General features: G+C 40.5%; 1 protein-coding gene across 20 annotated transcripts in view; it reads left to right on the forward strand.

Annotated features, from left to right (window-relative positions):
* Positions 1–19,276, forward strand: part of obsl1b (obscurin like cytoskeletal adaptor 1b) — a 39,838-nt gene extending 20,562 nt beyond the window's left edge. For 5 of the 20 annotated variants that reach the window (XM_079665125.1, XM_079665138.1, XM_079665139.1 and 2 more), the window contains 16 exons: positions 1,332–1,604; positions 2,114–2,389; positions 2,467–2,742; positions 3,039–3,314; positions 3,398–3,673; positions 3,791–4,060; positions 4,179–4,445; positions 4,553–4,822; positions 5,376–5,642; positions 6,718–6,984; positions 7,599–7,711; positions 8,367–8,520; positions 12,789–12,950; positions 13,140–13,244; positions 13,663–13,929; positions 18,132–19,275. In XM_079665125.1, coding sequence (XP_079521251.1) covers positions 1,332–1,604; positions 2,114–2,389; positions 2,467–2,742; positions 3,039–3,314; positions 3,398–3,673; positions 3,791–4,060; positions 4,179–4,445; positions 4,553–4,822; positions 5,376–5,642; positions 6,718–6,984; positions 7,599–7,711; positions 8,367–8,520; positions 12,789–12,950; positions 13,140–13,244; positions 13,663–13,929; positions 18,132–18,409 — 3,797 coding nt within the window. In that variant the 3' untranslated portion in view covers positions 18,410–19,275. Of the gene's footprint in view, positions 1–1,331; positions 1,605–2,113; positions 2,390–2,466; positions 2,743–3,038; positions 3,315–3,397; positions 3,674–3,790; positions 4,061–4,178; positions 4,446–4,552; positions 4,823–5,375; positions 5,643–6,717; positions 6,985–7,598; positions 7,712–8,366; positions 8,521–12,788; positions 12,951–13,139; positions 13,245–13,662; positions 13,930–18,131 lie in introns of all 20 variants that reach the window. The other 15 variants (XM_079665126.1, XM_079665128.1, XM_079665127.1 and 12 more) reach the window with 7 other exon arrangements.
* Positions 19,277–19,581: the final 305 nt, after the last annotated feature.

Genomic DNA, 19,581 nt, shown 5'->3' on the forward strand with positions numbered 1-19,581 from the left:
GAAGGGTTCATGGAGGTTGTTTGTCTCAAGATGGGACTGAAGCTGTGCGGCAACCACCCTCTCAAGGGTCTTGGAAATGAAGGGTAGGTTGGAGATGGGCCTGTAGTGGTTTAGATCGGCTGGGTCAGTACCAGGTTTTTTGAGGATGGGAGTGATTGCAGCCAGTTTGAGGGAGGTGGGTACAATTCCAGAGGTGAGGGAGGAGTTAATTATGTCTGTGATCATGGGTGATATGGCAAGCCTTGACCAGGGTGGTGGGAAGAGGATCAAGCTGGTGGTGGTTTTAGCTTTACGGATGAGCTCTGAGATGGTGTATTTCGATGCTGAGGTGAAGATGGAGAGGGAGCTGATGAGTGATGGACCAGTGGTAGCCATCCAGGGTGGATCACTTGAGGAGGTGCATGCTGAGGCCAGCTCTAGGTGAATGGTGTTAATTTTGGAGTGAAAAAATTGCAGAAAGTCAGTACATTGGTCAATGGAGATATCTGGAGGGAGGGTTTGAGGAGGCTGAAGTAGGTGACTGACTGTGGAGAAAATAACTCTGTTGTTACCAGTGCTGATAAGGTTGGAGTAATATGAGGACTTGGCATTGGAAAGCGAGTTCTTGTAGAGGTGAAGGTGATCCGAGTACATTTGCGTGTGAACTGAGAGTCCGGTGCTCTTGCACAGCCGCTCAAGTCGGCGGCCAGTTGTTTTGAGCTGACGTAGCTCAGAGGTGAACCAGGGGGCGGAGTGGGTGAATGAAACTTTGCGAGTTTTCAGGGGAGCCAGGGCAGTGAGGGAAGAGGAGAGACAGTTATTATAGTGATTCACCAGGTCAGCAGGGTGGGTGGATGTTGGAGGATTGGGGTAGGAATTAATGAGAGTGGTGAGATCTTTGGGGTTAATGTGTTTAATGTTTCTGAAGGTGATGGACCGTTGTTCTTTGGTTTTGGAAAGGGGGGCATGGATATAAAAAATTACAGCTTTATGGTCAGAAATTGGGAATTCAATTACAGCAAGGTTAATGGGAGTGATGCCAGTGCAGCAGATTAAGTCCAGTATTTGACCTTTGTTATGTGTTGGGAGGTTGACATGTTGTGTGATAACGAGGCAGTCCAGGAGTGAGATGAAATCATTTGCAAAAACATTGGATGGGTCGTCAATCTGGATGTTAAAGTCGCCTAAGAGGATAACAATAGGGGACATTGCACATACAGATGTTAGTAATGATGAAAATTCAGTGAGAAAAACAGCATAGGGCTTCGGCGGTCTGTAGATGGAAATAATGATGATGGGTTGTATATACACATAGTGGGTATTGTTTGATATTCTGTTTTCTTCTTCCAAAGAACCTCCGGTAATGATTATCTACCCCAAGGAAGATGTTCACCTTGACCGTCATGTTCCTGAGGGAATTATTCTGAGCTGCGAATTGTCTCGTGCAAATGGTGTTGTCAGCTGGTACAAAGACGGACAAAAGCTGCAAGAGAGTGAGAACATCAAGCTCAAGATTCAAGGCCCTTATCGACGACTGAAGATAATTTCTAGTGGAGTAGAAGATTCTGGAGAATACGTCTGTGACACAGCCGACGCTTCAATATTCTTTCATCTTAGTATTACAGGTAAAATCCCTCATTCCACACACAGTCAATTGCACATTTCTATATATCTAGGTATCTCAGTATTGTAACAGCCAAAAGCACAATGAATTGCATGTGGTACTAAATGCAACAGTATACTTTTAATTAGGAACTTTGTGTAAGCTAACACAAAAAGTGATGGGATTACTAAAACAATTGTTTGTCCCCCGCAACTCCTGGCCAATTTCTACATGAACATGATTTGTTTGTTGGGTTATGGACTACAAATTTAGAAAAAATAAATTGTCACATGACCAATTTTATGGTTTGAAATAAGGGTAGGAAGTTTAAGGCAATGTTTGATGATCTGATAGCACTTTTGCTTGAAGCATACCATCAATGTTATCATTGCAAAAGCTAGGGTTTATCTTTCAACCAGGATCACAGTATGCCAAAAAGTTCCTCAAGCAATAAGCATAACAACTTAGCAGATATTTTGTAGCATTCATTAAAGTAATGAGTGATGGCTAATGTTTACCGCCTCTTTCCAGAACCTCCAGTGCGTATTGTTTCCCCGAGTCAGTCTCAAATGGAACTGTGCCAACAGACCTCTGAGAGGATGGTATTGAGCTGTGAAATCTCACGGCCCAATGCAGTAGTGCGCTGGTATCGAGACGGTCTTGAAGTGGAGGAGAATGAGAACCTTATCCTAGAAGTGGATGGTGTCTACAGAAGACTTATTATACCAGAAACTACTGTCCAAGATTCTGCCGAATATGTCTGTGACACTGCAGATGACTCCATGATATTCTTTGTGAACATAGCAGGTGAACAAATATGTTTTCAATGCAATGCAGTTGCAGTGTTAATTCATTTCTAACACGAAAATGTTCTAAATTCACAGAGGCTCCTGTTCGTTTTGTACGTCCGAGGAAGATGGCAGGTAGAGTAGACAAAGTGGTTGGGGAGACTCTGGTTCTAGACTGCGAGGTTTCAAGATCAAATGCTGAAGTCACCTGGAAGAAGAATGGGGAAGAAGTAGAAGACTCCAGAAATATCACCATCCTTGAGGATGGTGTCATGCGTCAGTTAACTGTTCACTCACTAATAATGGAAGATGCTGGCCAATATGTGTGCGATGCTAAGGATGATGTGATGGATTTCCATGTAGAAGTGCAAGGTAGGTTGTTAGCTATAAGCTATAACTCCAAAATAATAGGGAGCTCCTTATGTCCCGAAAGATGACATTCTACGGTATCTTTACGAGTAATGTGTATTGTGCACTCAAGATCCAGCCAATAGATCCCTAACCCAGACACTATGATATAACCCCTGGGTACAAAAATATCATCTTTCAGGGGCGTTGGAGCTCTGTACTAGATAACAAATAATGATAATAATAATAATAATAATAAAAATTAAAACAGAAAAAGGTTCCATTCCAATAGAATTCTGTACTATTTTGTTTGTTTTCAGAATTGCCTGTAAAAATTATTGGAAAAACGGACACAAAAACAGAAAAGCAGTTCTTGGTGTCAGATGACATTATTCTAGTGTGTGAACTATCAAGATCGAATGCCTCAGTCAGTTGGTACAAAGCTAATCAGCTAATTGATGACACCGAGCGATACTGTAGCGAAGAGCAAGGGGTTTTCCGCTCACTGGTTGTCCTTAATGCTGGACTTGAAGATTCAGGAGAGTACACCTGTGATGCAGTGGATGATAAGATGGTCTTTTATATCACTGTCAAAGGTAATCATATTATCAAGCAATGTAAATGTTAACTGTCTGTCCTTCAATCAGGATGGAAATAATGCATTGTCCTTTGTGTTCAGAGCCTCAAGTATCAATCATCGGAAACTCAGGCCACCCGGAGCATCATATGCTGGTAGAAGGAGATGACCTCATTTTAGAGTGTGAAGTGTCTCGGCCAAACGCAACCGTCCAATGGTTATGGAATGGCGAGATGCTGAAACCAGACACTCGTATACAAATTGACAGCCATGATGTTGTACGGAAGCTTGTTCTCACTGGACTCCAGCCCTCAGACTCTGGAGAATACATTTGTGATGCCATGGATGACAAATTGACCACGATTGTTGAGGTTCAAGGTGAGATTTAAACTACTTTGGAACAGGCTTTTGATGACATTTATTAGTTTCTGTTTGATTACCTTATCGCTTCATGTTTACACATGGAATTCATGAGCAAATCAATTTTTTTCTCAGAGCTACCAGTCAAGTTTGAGAATAAAAAACCAGCTAGTAACATCACAGCCTATGAAAATGAGAGTGTTACGCTGTGTGCCACTGTGAGCCGAGAAATAACTAATGTTCGGTGGCTGAAAGATGGCCAACTATTGAACAGGGACAACATTCACATCTCCAGTGAGGGTAATACCTACAAGCTCACCATTAATCCCCTGCAGCTGTCAGATTCTGGAGAATATGTCTGTGACATTAACACAGATCAGATGCAGTTCAGTCTTTTAGTCAAAGGTAAGACTTTGGCAATCCTAAATTAAATGTGACCACTATTTCCAAGTAGCAGTAACTTGATCCTAACTGTTTCTAAGCTAACATTTTTGGATTATTGTTTTTTTATTTTACTCATCAGGAATGAAAATGACATTTACCAAACCGTTGGAGAACATTGTGTCTCTGAAAGGTAGTATACTTATATTACAATGTGAGATCAGCAAGCCTAAAGCAGATGTCCAGTGGCTTAAAGATGGCCACGACATCTCTCCAAGCCGTCGCCACACAATAAGGGCACAAGGTCGAGAGCGAAGCTTTACCATCCAGCAACTACAGGAAGAAGATGCTGGAGAATATGCCTGCGAATCCACTGATGACAGGACCTCAGCTACTGTAAATGTACAAAGTAAGTCCTTTTAAATAATAAAATAAAAAGGCAAAAATAATGTATTAATAAATGTTAAATAATAAATAATGTTTAACATTGTCCATGTGCCATCTTAATATTTACAGCTCCCCGTGTTGTTGAGTTCATTGCGGAGCTTCGTAACATCACTGTCCGTGAAGGAGAAGATGCAGTATTTAAGTGTGTGGTTTCACCAGAGGACACTCGCTTGGTGTGGCACCAAAATGGCAAGCAAGTAGCTCCAAATGAGCGCACTGTCATTTCAAGTAACGGACTATGCCACATGCTCTGCATCCACAACTGCATGGTATCAGATAGCGGCAGAGTAACAGCTGATGCAGAGGGGACAGTTTCAGAGGCAGAACTCCACATCCAAGGTGAGTTCCATCCATTACTACTGTGACTAAATACTCATCACAGACAAACACACACATACAGTAAATACATTTGTCTTAACAAATCTCAGAAGTTACAACATTTAACAATCAATACTTTTCAATAACCTCCTATCTTTCTGGTAGTCCCCATGTTTTTTTTTTACCTATGAGCTATTATCAGCAACACTAGAGTATAAAATATAAAAGTGGAAAGTAGGAGAGTTTATATGCCTGCGTACCATTGGCACCATTTAAGTGTGTATTCAAAATAAAGGCCCATTCAGAAAAGTTTAAATTGTTGAAGAGGCGCTTTTGAAGGCTAGTGCTTAGCAGCTTCTCCTGTTGGAATTCCTCTGGTAACTGAGAGAAGATTGGCTCAGTGGTTCTGGTTTATGTGACACTGTTGGGGGCAAAGACACTCCAAGGTGTACTCTTGCTCTATGTGCTTGAACTTACTAACTCTGCTGATTGTCTCTCTTTCTGTATTTGTTATTTTTTGAGTATTTTTATGAAAAATGTATAAAGAAGACAAAAATATATTTAATATATTTAGAGCAACAGGTGCTGTTCACCAAGAAAATGATGCCAGTTGTCGCTGAAGAGTACAGTGAGGCAACTCTAGAGGTGGAGGTAGGTCTGGATTCAGGAGAGGTGCAGTGGATGAGGCAAGGGGTACTGATCCACCCTGGAGCCAAGAATACCCTGAAACACAAGGGCCGCAAACACAGTCTCACCATCCACAGACTTGCCATTTCAGACCGGGGCAGCTACAGCTGTGAGACCCTCCACGACCGCACGCAAGCCCAGCTCACAGTGGAACGTGAGTGTGCACGTGTTCTCACTATGCCCTCTTGTTGTTTGTTTACCGCCGTTGCCGATGACTCCACCTCTTGCACGCCCTCCAACGCTGCTTCACGTGAGGGCAAATCCCAATTAACTGAGTAGAAGTAATTTGAGTGAGTGGGGACCAGGGTGGCACTTGTACTGCAGCATGATGGCAACTAACAGGTGATAGCCTTACAGCCCGAGCTGACTTTCAGACAAGATTTTCTTTATTGACAAAGATCAATCAGGCCCTGATGATTTAATTAACAATGTCAATGGATAATCAGATTAGTTTTAAGGGAAGTGCTTTATAATTAACTTAAGATGCCACTACTACTAGAATAACATTTTGCAACCATAATAAAATGTTCCTATGAACCAACAAGACTTACATTTATTGAAATAGCAATCTTGCCACACCATAAAATCGGCATCTTGTAGTGATTAAGGTGAACATAAGCTTGTTTTTCTTTCTACATGCTTCTTGTATTTCTTAGCACTATGATTCAAAGGCCGTAGGTGAATTAAAGGCTGTTCTTTCAACACTACTGTGGGTGGGACAGGGAAAGTCAGGACTTCAGGCTGCTGTTGGCACCTCCTATGAATTTGGATCTCCTCCGATTGCGTCTAAATTTACACTCTGGCCTTCAAAACTAAGGTTGCTGTCATCAGGTCTCCAAAATAAACACTCCCTTTTTTCCACAGGGAATGTGCGTCTGTTAGAATAAGTGAAAAATGTTGGCAGTTTCAAAGCGAGCTTTTGTGTAAAGCCCCATACTCAAATGACTAAACTATTGGCTTGTCGATGTGTGCCAGCTTGTATTGTTTAACTACAGACTGATGTGTTCAGAACAGACTCCAATCCTATTCTGTAACAGAAAAAGGGACACCATGTCTATCTCAGTTTTAAAGTGGAATGCAAACGCTTCTGACTAAGGTCAATCTATTAAACATAACATTTGTTTAACTATAATTTTCTTACAATGGACAGTGAAAATGCACACTAAGAAGCTGCACTTGTTAGGAGTATTGTTCCGCCTTTTTACACATGTCTGCAATGTTCTTTACAGCTCGAAGGATCACAATCAAGAGAGGGCTGATCGACATTAAAACAACAGAGAGAGAAACTGCCTCTTTTGAGGTGGAGCTCTCTCATTCCAATGTACCCGGCACCTGGATGAGAAACGCAATCAAGCTTAAGCCGACAAATCACTATCGTATGAGTGCCAAAGGACAAGTCCACAGCCTCACCATCTATAACCTGTCGGTAGAAGACACCGGTACCTTTACATTCTCTGTGGAGAATTTGAAGACGACTGCAAGGCTTGTTGTGACGGGTGAGTCATTTAAGAGGTTTTGCCAATTATTTAACACGGTTGTCTGATAACCCACAGTAAAATAAGGGCGTTCTGGAGGAAATGTACTTTTAACAAGGAGTCTACTTTTGTACATTTTCAACGCACAAAACCAGGGTACACTAGACTGCAGTATTACCAAAACAAATGTTACTGTAAATGTGTGTTGTGACTTCAGACTTGTAGCTAAAGTGGTCCTCTCACAGTAGACCAGATGCCAACCAGTTGAGGCATGATAATAGAATAGAGCGACGGCTCCACTTCTGTTGGCTTTATCCGGGCTCACGTTACAAACACAAAGTAGTCTACCCTGACCCGGTGACAAGCGGTAGCTCTGTTCACTCTTATCTGTCAGGGGCTAGTTTAACCTCATGCTGTAAAATAATCCGCTTCATGCCGAGTCACTCAGGATGCATCATCCCTTTGAGCTACGGCGATGACAATTGGATGAAAATCTCATCACGCTAAATTATTCCACATAACTGAACCGTATTTCTTCTTTGAGCTGCTACAGACATACTTTGTGCATTGTTTGAAGTGAAGACATTTAAGATGTTCTTTTAATTGCCTAACTTTTAATGTTTTTTGTCCACTAGAGCCCCCTGTGACCATTTTCAGAAAACTGGAAGACCAGAAATTCCCTGATGGGGCAGTAATCTCTATTGAGTGTGAACTGTCAAGACACAACGTTGATGTGAAGTGGATGAAGGCAAGTGTTGCATTCTTGTTTTATTTTCATAACTAACAACCAAATCAAAAACTATCTATGACAAAGTGTCACATTACAATGTGGTATCACCTCAAAGTAAAACAAAAAACCATAACATTATAAAAACTTAACACACCCTCGCTTTGCATAAGAAATGCTACATAATTGAAATGTAAAATTAAAGTCAGGGGCTAAAAAAAACTGGATATTCATCTCCTTTTCAGAGATAAACATACAGCTATTTAACCATGGGGAATTTGGTCTTAACGGCATCACTCTTTCAAAATTAAGGCACTGCAATTACAATGTGGACAGGATAAAAACACCGCTTTATTAAGACACCGTTTACAAGATGATACACCTGCCTTAATTACACAAAGCATTATACACCTGTCGTAATTTACACAAAGCCAAAATCATTACGAGAAGTGCATTACACTTCAAACTGTCAAACAACCTAGCATTTATGTTTTTTTGACCAAATTCTTTAGGTCAATCCTGAAGTTATTGTTGTATTTTGTTAACTTTGTGATAATCAATACAGAACAAAAAACTGAAATAATTGGATAATACTTCACCTAGATTCAGATGTTTAAAGTGATTAAATATACTTGAATTGAAATCAGTTTTTCTTTTTCTTTTTTATCCCTCCCAGAATGGGATTGAGCTAAAGCCGGGCAAGGAATTGCGCATTTACTCAATGGGAAGGAAACGGTTTCTTCAGATCATGAAATGTCACGTCAGTGACTCTGGCATTTACACCTGCGATGCTGGAGATGCTACCACATCCTGCACTGTGGAGGTTTATGGTAAGGTTGGCCGTCTAAATACTATAAACTTCCTTTTTTCTTTCTGTGAAACGAAGGCCTTCAATTTCACAGTAGCAATCACGTGCTGGCCTTAATGGTGTAGTTAGTATATAAATAACTAACAACAGATAATTCCGGAAATATTAAAACAGCAAAAGCCCAAACTGTGCCTCAGACTATGACACTTCACCATATTAACAAATACTGCACACATTTGTATTCCTTTTACAGCACTTTGCAGCAGTGGCGTCGGGTTGGTCATTTATTCACAAATGACATGTTGATGCATGTCAATCATGGGCAATTCTAGCTAATGTTGTTCAGAATATTATAAATTAAACTCAACAGTAAAACACGTTTTTTAAATGATAAACTAACACTTAAAAATGTTTAAAAAAACAACTCAAAACAAGTATATTAACGACAGACAGGCAGACATTTATTTTTAAATAGGAAAAAACATATATAATTGAAATAAGGAACATCAGGAGGATACGTCCCCAGCTGACCCAGAAATCAGCGCAGGTTCTGGTCCAGGCTCTCGTCATCTCACGCCTAGACTACTGCAACTCCCTCCTGGCTGGTCTACCTGCATGTGCCATCCGACCTCTGCAGCTCATCCAGAATGCAGCGGCTCGCCTGGTCTTCAACCTTCCTAAATTCTCCCACACCACGCCGCTCCTCCGCTCCCTTCACTGGCTTCCAGTAACTGCTAGAATCCACTTCAAGACACTGGTAACACTTGCGTACCATGCTGCGAATGGATCTGGCCCTTCCTACATCCAGGACATGGATAAACCGTACACCCCAGCACGTGCACTCCGCTCTGCATCAGCCAAACAGCTCGCTGCACCCGCACTGCGAGGGGGACCCAAGTTCCCATCAGCAAAAACACGTGGGTTTGCTATCCTGGCTCCAAAATGGTGGAATGAGCTCCCCATTGAAATCAGGACAGCAGATAGCTTGCTCATCTTCCGGCGCAGACTGAAAACTCATCTCTTTAGACTCCACTTCGAGCGATAGAATTACTAACAAAGCACTTATATACTAATAAAGGGCTGGCTTATCTAAAGCCAGTTGAGTAGCACTTGAAATGTTTGGCTCTATGAAACCTGATGTACTTATATGATTCTGTTTTCTTCAAGGTTGTATCTTCCTGGTCGAATGCACTTATTGTAAGTTGCTTTGGATAAAAGCGTCAGCTAAATGCAATGTAATGTAATGTAGTGTAAAATAATATGCATTCACTTTATCATTGCTTGTATGTTTGACTGTTAACTGTTTTTGTTCAATTCATTAGTTCCACATCAAGTCATAGTATTGGGTTTTAATAAGGTATGAGAAAGACTGTTGTTAAAGAGAAACTAAAGTAAAGTGACCAACCCAGTTTAGCATTTAGTATGAGCATAATGTGAGAGAATCAGTGTGAGTTTGTGTGACATAAGCTAGCTGTGGTTCCACCACACTCCTACCAAGCAAAGTCAGCTTTGAGACAGCAACTCACATTAGCTACTAGCCTAGATATATTTACTGAATGCTAACACCTCCAATGAAGTTGGCCCACAAGGATCAATTTGGGCTAAACAAAAAGAGAAAAGAAAGTACTTACCACAGACTCACAATGCCAGATAAGCGCTGCCATCATTGTTGTTGTTAGCCACTGTTAGCCACTTATTTGTTAGCCGCTACCAGGTGTTTCACATTCATTTCAGGCTTGGTCCATCCACACTGGTGATTTCAATTCTGGCTGATTACATATATAATTAACACTCTGGGCAGGAACAAACTGACCTGGATTGAGACTCTTTCTCTAATATCTCTAAATGACTTTTTATAGAAAAATTGATAATATAAAAGCAGGGCTGCCAACATTTGAGTTCAGCTTGGAGTGAGATTTTTTTTTTTGGTGATCCGAAAAGAGAAACGTTCATGTGTACAATGTTACACATGTATTGAACATGTACAAACTAGGGTTTCACATTAATGTACCGGGCGCTCCAGTGGAATACACGCACATACACAGTGTACCCGCGACTCTCACAATGAAGGCTCGATAATAAGCTCACAGCATATAAAATGTCATATAGGTGTAAGCAGAGGTAAAGTGCTATTTTACAAGTGTGGGGGGGGGGGTCCTCACCTCCGGGGGGGTCCGGGGGCATGCTCCCCCAGGAATTTTTTTTAAATATTGAAGTTATATGCATCAACCTGGTGCACTTTGAGAGCAAAATGAATTTAAGGATACAGCTCTCAACACCCATATGAAACAGAACTGTAAACAGATTTTCTTTTTCTTTATGGATATTTTACAAATAACTCATTTAAACTGTATTCTTGTTTTACTGTAATAGTATTTCATAACTGTTTTTCATTTATTCTCATAAATGGTGACCAAAACGTTTGAGAACCACTGAGATAACTAGACTAAAGTTAACTATCTAAACAGAGTCCCTTACCTCACTGAGCTGTTATCTCTCTCAGTCTGACGGGAGAGAGCTCTCCCTGACTCCCTCTCATTGTTTGAGAAACAGCTTCTAATATCCGTTAGCGCAGCTAGTTACCCAGATGCTAACAACAACAATGCAAATAGTGAGTTTGGTAGAAATATACTGTATAATAGTAAAGTTATTTAAGATGATGCCATATTTATTGAAGATTTATAAATATTCCCCCAAATTATTCAAAAGCATATTCTTCAAAACTCTCTGCTGTAGTATGACCAACAGAAGACTATTGATGTGTGTGTAGTGAGTTTGGCAGTAAAGTAGCTGTATAATAGCAATTGAATATTATTGTATTCTCTTTTTTCGGAATTGCACTTTGCAGACGGTCCCTGAGCACTCGTTTCTTCTCCGGCTGAAGATAGAGACCAATGTAATGTGTCCAGCTCGGAGGGCGGAGCGTATTGGCTTTTTTTTTGATCAAAATGTGATTGTAGTTCGTTGTCAACCTTACCACGGTACTTAGGAGACGTCATTTGTGTCTGAATAACGTTTTGTTAATGAGTTATTGATCCGTGAAATCAGAATCTCCCAATATCGTTCCAACTTTACTGAAGCCAGAAGACCGTTTCATTTCGTAGACCGCTCGGTTTGCTGTTCCTTCACTTTATTTTTATATTTATATAGGCCTACATTTATTTTGGACGAAAACTTAGCGTGAGAAAAGGCAAGTTTTGCGTGAGTGCGTGAGATATGGGCTAATTGCGTGACTCTCACGCTCAATGCGTGGGTGTTGGCAGCCCTGATAAAAGGATTAGTCTATATAAACAATAGAAGCACAGAAAACAGAATAAACAGAATAAAAAAGTGTGAGCATTACAAGAAAAAGTGATATACGTACATACATATATATATATATATATATATATATATATATATATATATATATATATATATATACCAATCTCTCTATATATATATATATATATACCAATCTCTATATATATTCATAGGATATATATGCAAAAATAGAAAGTGATTTCATTCATTTTAAGGGTGTATTATTCCAACATTCGTACCAAGCACTTATACTATAACAGTTTCCTCTCATTAGTTTTAATGAATATATTATTAGCAGTAGTAGTAGAAGGATTATGACCTACTTATAGTAGGTACTGCTATTACTATAGTAACACTATTAGTGGCTGGAGTGTGAGCAGTAAGCTTTAAATAGCACATTTCATTCCAAGTGGAAGCACAATGTGCCGCACAATGTGTCAGCTACAATGGTGGTTGCAGGCATGTGGATAGTGAACACAATAAAAGAGACACGTAAAACAAATCAAAACCGTTAAGGAAAAAGGAAAAAGGATCCATAACATCAAGTTGACAACCGATTATTCAAGAAAACCAGTATTACAACATAACTGGTTATTTAGTTGGAGTATACAACAAAACCTCAGAAAAAACAATAATACAAAGAAGGTAGTAACATTGCATTCATATATACTGTAAATAATATTAATTAAAATATAATAATCATTTTAGAAAATACAAAAGACACACATACACCCACACAAAGGCCTCTTAAATCATCATCATTGCTTAAGTCCTCACCTCTATGCAATGGGGTAGAGAAGGCGTAACAAGTATTTACCATATGAGGCATATTTCTGCCTTGGAATGATAAATAAAATAACAAATATTGTTCTTATTTTCAGTTCCCCGGGTAATTTCAAGGTTATGTATTGGTCTCTTTAGTTATTTTACTTTGATATTGTGAAAATGCCCATTTTAACATCCTTTAATGTTTTATTCTCTGGGCAGAGCGTGAGCTGCTGATCCTGGAGCGCCTACAGGACGTGGACATCCAGGAAGACCAGAACGCCGTGTTTGTTTGTGAGATCTCAGTGGAGGACCTGCAAGGAGAATGGTTCAAAAACGGGGAGAGGATTCAACCCACCAGCACAATCAAGATCCGGCAGGAAGGTCAGCATAAAAATCACAAACATGTGATGCTAATAAATACCATTAACGAGATTAACAACACTCTAAAACTGTATAATCTCAACAACAACAAAACATTTTTAGATCCTTAAATAATTTAAAATATTTATATTTAAAATGTCTTATTATCTGTACTGTTATTTATCTTGACAATGTTGTTTCTGATTTTAGGGACCAAACATTTTCTTCTGATGTGTAATGTGAAAGCAGAGGACTCTGGAGAGATCAAGTTTGTCACCAGACACGTTGAATCTGTTGCCCGCCTGGAGGTGGAAGGTATCACACATATGTATTTGAAAAATGAATATTACGGACGATTACTGTTAATATTTAACTAATAATAACTAAGTGTTTTTTCTGTGGATACATACTATAATATATGGAAGCCCGTTTCTGCCAGTAGAAAAGAAACATATGAACTTGGGGTTGTGATGAGAAAAAAGTATGCTTTCTTAAAATGATGAAATAAGTAGGTCATTATTTCTTATGAAAGTCCCCAAAGTTTATTTTAAGATAGGCAAGTAATTATTTGGAGGGAAGTTATCTGTATTTGGAACAAGTGGTATTTTTTTTAATGTTCCCTTTCTAGTTTTTTAAAGGTTTATTATTTTGCGAAACAATCTTTTCAGGAAAAATTGAAGTCTTCTATCAAGTTTATATTGATCAGTCTTAATATAATTGTTTCCCATTGCAGAGCTTCCGGTCAACATTGTGAAGCCTTTAGAGGATACGACCGCCCTGGAGAAGACGCGTGTTCTGCTCGACTGCACCGTGTCCAACCCCAGATGCAGCATCCGCTGGTACAAAGGCAGCAACGTTATCCTGCCCTCTGAACGCTTCGAGATCTGCAGCGAGGGCTGCTACCGCAAACTGATCATGCAGCAGGTGGCGCTGGATGATGCGGGCACGTACAGTGTGCAGGTTGGAGAGTATACATGCTCTGCAAAACTCACAGTGGAGGGTAAGAAGTCCATGACTAATTTCAAGCACTGCTAAATTTAAATTTAAAGTAAGTTAATTTTTTTCCGTCTCAGAGTGAAATATAATTTCACTTTAACTGTATGATATAAACACAAAGCAGTAAGGAAAGATGGGCAAACTGACTTTCAATAGATATCTTAAATACAAATGTACCAGGTGCTCTTTTTAGCAGGATATTACATGTATTACTGCTGCTCTTGTTTTATACCCAGTATCAGAGGTGGGAGAGGTACTCAGATCTTGTACTTGAGTAAAAGTAGAAGTACCAGAGTGTAGGAATACTCTGTTACAAGTAAAAGTCCTGCAATCAAAATGTTACTCAGGTAAAAGTACAACATTATAAGCATTTAAATATACTTAAAGTACCAAAAGAAAAAGTAGTCATTGTGCAGATTGGTCAATTTCAGAATAATAATAATAATATGATATGTTTTGCAGTGTTATCAAAGCTGGTAAAGGTGCAGCTAGTTTACTAGCTTACTCAAGGTGTAACTAAAGTCTGATTTAAGTGTTGCTTAACTTTCACATCATTAATCCAAAGTAGTAGACAAATGTAAGGGCAAAGTAGCAACAAATTGAAGTACTCTAGTAAAGAACAAGTACCTAAAAATGGTACTTAAGTACAGTAACTAAGTAGTAAATGTACTTAGTTACTTTAAACCACTTCCCAGTATAGGTATTATTGACAAATGCCAGCTCTTAGTGTCATAGCCCCAAAACACACCCAAAGTCTGGTATAAAGACAACAGTAATGGTGCATTTCCACTATATTTAGTGGATATTTATTTAAGCGTGCTGTGCCGTGCACGGCCCGTTTTTGGTTGCGTTTCCACTAGGCGTAGTTCCGGCTAGCGGGTACTTTTTCACAGTTTTCTGGCTCTCCAAAATCGAGGTTCTTTCCGGGCCAACAACCGGGCTGAGTATGCTAAACTAGTGAGAGAATCGCTGGCAACTACAACAAAATGAACATTTGACCGTGATTTAATTGTAATACACGTTTCAAAAATGATTCCGAAGTAACAACATACTGATACCGGTTAGTAAAAACCATGAATTAATGCTTTGACAAGTCTGCAGACAGACGGAAGGCTAGAAACCTTTTTAAAATACGTGTTTTCTGAATGGAGATCGCCTAAGCTAACGTTGTATATGCTCCGACCGTCCACACTCAAAACAACGGCCTATACAGACATAAATAAACCAGCGACTGTATTCGCCATGACACAGACAGTCTGTGGTTTGTACATGTTTAAATGTTGTCTAGTTTCTGAACAGATATGAGGAGCTGTGAGCTCTGAGGGCTAACAGCTAACGGCTGATGTTGGTTTTGTGTTTCGCGTTGAAGATGACGTCACGGCTCCGCCTACACTGCGTTACTATAGATGCTACCCCAGTTCCTAAACTGTAATGGAAACACAGCATAAAGTGAGCCTGGCCTAACCAGGCCTAACGAGGTCTAGCTATACCGTACTAAGCCGAGTGAGGCCCTGCAATGGAAAACCGCCATAAGAGATCCCTCTGTTATGGTAATACAGCAGAGGGAGGGGGGATCATCGAACATAAGCTCAGAGCTCCATCTCCTGGCAAAGCAAAGCTACTGCATGTATTATAGCCTCATGGAATGGGACAACACAAAATGTACCCCCCTTTACACATTGCCATTATTATTTAACCCTTGGCTTGATTGAACTTAAAGGGACCTTTTGCATCATCCTTGATTTTATTTTAGATGGCTGTTTATAGTTGGTATCACCTCATATATGGAGGACTAGAGCCGCCATTGCAATAAATAGTTAAATAAATAAATAAACACATAAATAAATGCATTAAATAAGTTATTTGTGAACTTAATTCTCGTTCTCCGCTCTCTTCACTGGCTCCCCATCAAACAACGCATCATCTTCAAAACACTCCTCCTCACCTATAAAGCCCTTCACCACCTAGCCCCCCCCTACCTCTCTGACCTCCTCATCCCCTACAACCCCCCCCGAGCCCTCCGATCCTCCTCCACTCTCTCCCTCACAGTACCACCATCAAGACTCAAAACATTTGGCAACAGAGCATTCTCCAGATCAGCACCCCGCCTCTGGAACTCCCTCCCCCAATCTGTCCGCCACTCTCCCACACTGTCTACCTTCAAAACCCAGCTGAAAACATACCTCTTCTCCCAAGCCTTCAACTTACCCTACCCCCCAACCCACTGACTTCACTCACACCCCACGCTGTATCTCTTATTCACCCCACGCTGCATCTCTTATTCATACATTCATCAACTTTTTCTTTCCTCTTTTCCATTATGTTGTCTTTTGCTCGTTGTCCTATGCTTGCTCCCCCCCTGTGTTGTCCTTTGCCTGTTCATGTAATGTTCATGTTCAATTTTCTTGTCCAATATGTTGTCTTCTGCCTGTTCACCCCCTTTCTGTACTTTTAATTTTTTTTGTAAGCGACTTTGGGTTATTGAAAAGCGCTATATAAATAAAAGTTATTATTATTATTATTATTAATTATTACATTATGACATTACAGGGTCATATTATTTAAAATTAGATTATTAAATATAAGGCTGTTTTTGTGCATGTCTGGTCTATTTAACACTGTCGTGGCTGACTGGGTCACTTAACTTAAATAGAACAGATCCAAGTTACTAGTTCAACCAGTAATTTTTCTACTGTGACAATTTTAAGTGTATGCTGTGAAAAAGGCTGTATATGCCCAGGTAAGACAGGACCTGTGTGTCCATACCCATACTGTACTGCCCTAGTATCAAATATGCCAACAAATATGCAATATTATGTCCCTATACATAGTATGACAAATGTGAGCCAAAGACACCAGACTGTCTTCCTGCATCATATCACATTTTGCAGTATGTTGCTAGCATGCTTTCCTGCCTATTCTGACCCACAATCCAATGTGCAGAAAAAAACAACAAGCAAGAAGGTCAAAGTTCAAAGCTCCAAGTTAGGTTAGGATAAGGTAATATGTCCTTATTTATGCATACTACAGGCAACAGTACATACTTACTATACTGAAAGGGCAGCAGCTGCAGTACATACTAAGAGTATATGTTGTCATACAGGCGTACTGAATATGTCATAGTCAATCTGTATGTACAGCACATTGCATACTAAATGTAACGACTAAGTATGGGTACTCCAGCAACATGTCTTTATTCATCCCGTGACTGTAACGATCACAATGTAAAAGTTGCAAAATTAATATTGTTTGTCACAAAGTTCCCTCACTCACTACATTTTATATTACTCTATTGAGGGGAGTTAAAAATACCCAGCAGTAATATTCGTTATAATGCTGATTTAATTATTTCAACTTCCAACATCGGAAAGTCTGAAATGCCGCAATGCATTGTGGGGCGGTTGAGATTGTCTAGTAAGTGCACTTGTCATGCTTGGAAATTATTTTTGAATGTAGTTTCCGGCATCTCATACTTTGCATTTGGAATAAACTAGAAACAGAGCTTTATTTAACACCTGGCATGTTAGTATGATATTTCAGACAGCCCAAGTTAGTGACTTTACCATGAGAATTAAAGGGGCCCTATTACTATAATTTTCAGGTGTATATCAGTATGTAGTGTCTCTACTGTGACATGTCTCTATTCTTTAATGTTCAAAAAGCTCTTTATTTTTCTCATACTGCCTGTGCTGCAGCACCTATTTTAACCCTCTGTGTGAAACCAGAGCCCAGTCTGCTCTGATTGGTGAGCGGGCCGGCTCTGTTGTAATTGGTCAACCACTGAGAGTTGTTCTGCCCCTTAGCCTTTCCCGCAAAATGTATGAGAGAGTTAGCCAATAGAAGCGCGAGGGTTACATAGTGATCACTATGTCACGGAAGTAAACAAAGGACTCAAATGGAGGTGTTTCAGACATGGGGGGCGTTGAACACAGAAACTCCCTTTGGAGGAACTTTGGGGGTTTTAGCCTTTGCAGACCATCACATGCACAACAACCTATAGAAGACATGACAGGAAAGTAAAACCCCAAAAAGCAGAATAGAGCCCTTGTAAAGACAACCCTAAAAACGGATTCTGATTTGAGATGTTACCTGGGAAATATCTACCCATCACCACCACTGAGTACAATACATTCAAAAGCTTTCTGACTGACAAACTCCCCAAACTCACACTTCCCTAACCTCTTCCTCTGTGTTCTCCCTGAGCAGCCCAGCCACAGCTGCTAGTCCGAGAGCTGCAGGATATGGAGGTGAAGACCCCCGGGGAGGCCTGCTTTGAGTGTGAGGTCTCCGTCCCCGTCCTCAAAGCTCCGCTGTGGACTCTGAACGGGGAGCCGCTGCTGCCCAGCGCTCAGGTCCTGCTGGAGCAGATGGGTACGGTGCACAGGCTGACCCTCAGACACACCTCCGCCAGCATGGGGGGGGAGGTAGAGTTCACCTCCGGGAGAGCAAAGAGCAGAGCCCAGCTGCGGGTGATCAGTAAGTAAAAGAAGAACCTGCTGTTGGCAATTCTCTATTGCAACAGTTTACTTGACATTCAATTGTCATGAGTCCATAAAAGAGTGTTGTGAAAACTTGATTGTAAACTTAACACAAAAAGTAAGGCAATGTGTGTTTGGTAGATGATTTCTATGTTGTAACAATGCTTTTCGTGTTAAGATTTTTTTAAATCTTGTACCTTTGGAAAGCCTGTTTTCTTACCTTTTCAATGGAACCACATTTGTGAGGAACAAGCCCATGAACATTTTTACAAATCTCCTCTGCTAATGCCAAACAGCTTTTTTTCTGCTGACTCTTGTTTGGTGTGGTTTGGTTGGATAAATAAAGACATATTGGCAACAATTGATTTATTAACAATTGATTAATTTAACAAGCAGCCTCAGTAGTGTGTGGAAGAACCAAACACAGCCACAACAGCCTCTCCTCCTCATGCTGTCACCAGCCTGCTCACACTCTGCTGTGGGATGGCATCCCCTTCTTCAGCCAGCATTTGTCCCAGGTCAGCCAACGTGGTTGTGTTGGTCACTCTGACGGCAGCCCAAGTTGATCCCAAAATGGGGTTCAATGGGGTTGTGTTGGTCACTCTGCACGCAAAGCAGGGCCAAGTTGATCCCAAAATGGGGTTCAATGGGGTTGAGGTCAGGACTGCAGGGGGCCATCCCATCCTCTCCACTCCCACTCTATCGGTGCAGCAATCAGCAAAGCCTTCTCTGCGTCCTCTTCACACTGTTACCCTACAATCCAATGTTCCTCCACATGTTGAGGTTCCAGTGCTCTGAACATAATGTTCCTCCACATGTTGAGGTTCCAGTGCTCTGAACATAATGTTCCTCCTCATCCCACAAATGCTTGTTCCTCACAAATTTGGTACCATTGGAAGGGTAAGAAAACAGGCTTTCCAACGGTATAAGGTTTATTGCCAAAAAGCATTGTTAAAACATGGAAATCATTTACCAAACACAAATTGCCTTACCTTTATATGTTTGAGATTTGCTTAAAGTGCTTCTGCCTTGGCCACAATGAATATTTTCCTCAGAGTCCGCAGCTTACTTCCGTTTTTTAGGACGCGTCACTGCACCACTCTCGTCTCCTCTTCACACACTACACTTTTCGCAGCACACATCCTTACAGCCAATCAGCTCTGAATTATGTGAGATGA

The sequence above is a fragment of the Notothenia rossii genome (assembly GCF_949606895.1).
Source record: "Notothenia rossii genome assembly, chromosome: 2".
Lineage (NCBI taxonomy): Eukaryota > Metazoa > Chordata > Actinopteri > Perciformes > Nototheniidae > Notothenia > Notothenia rossii.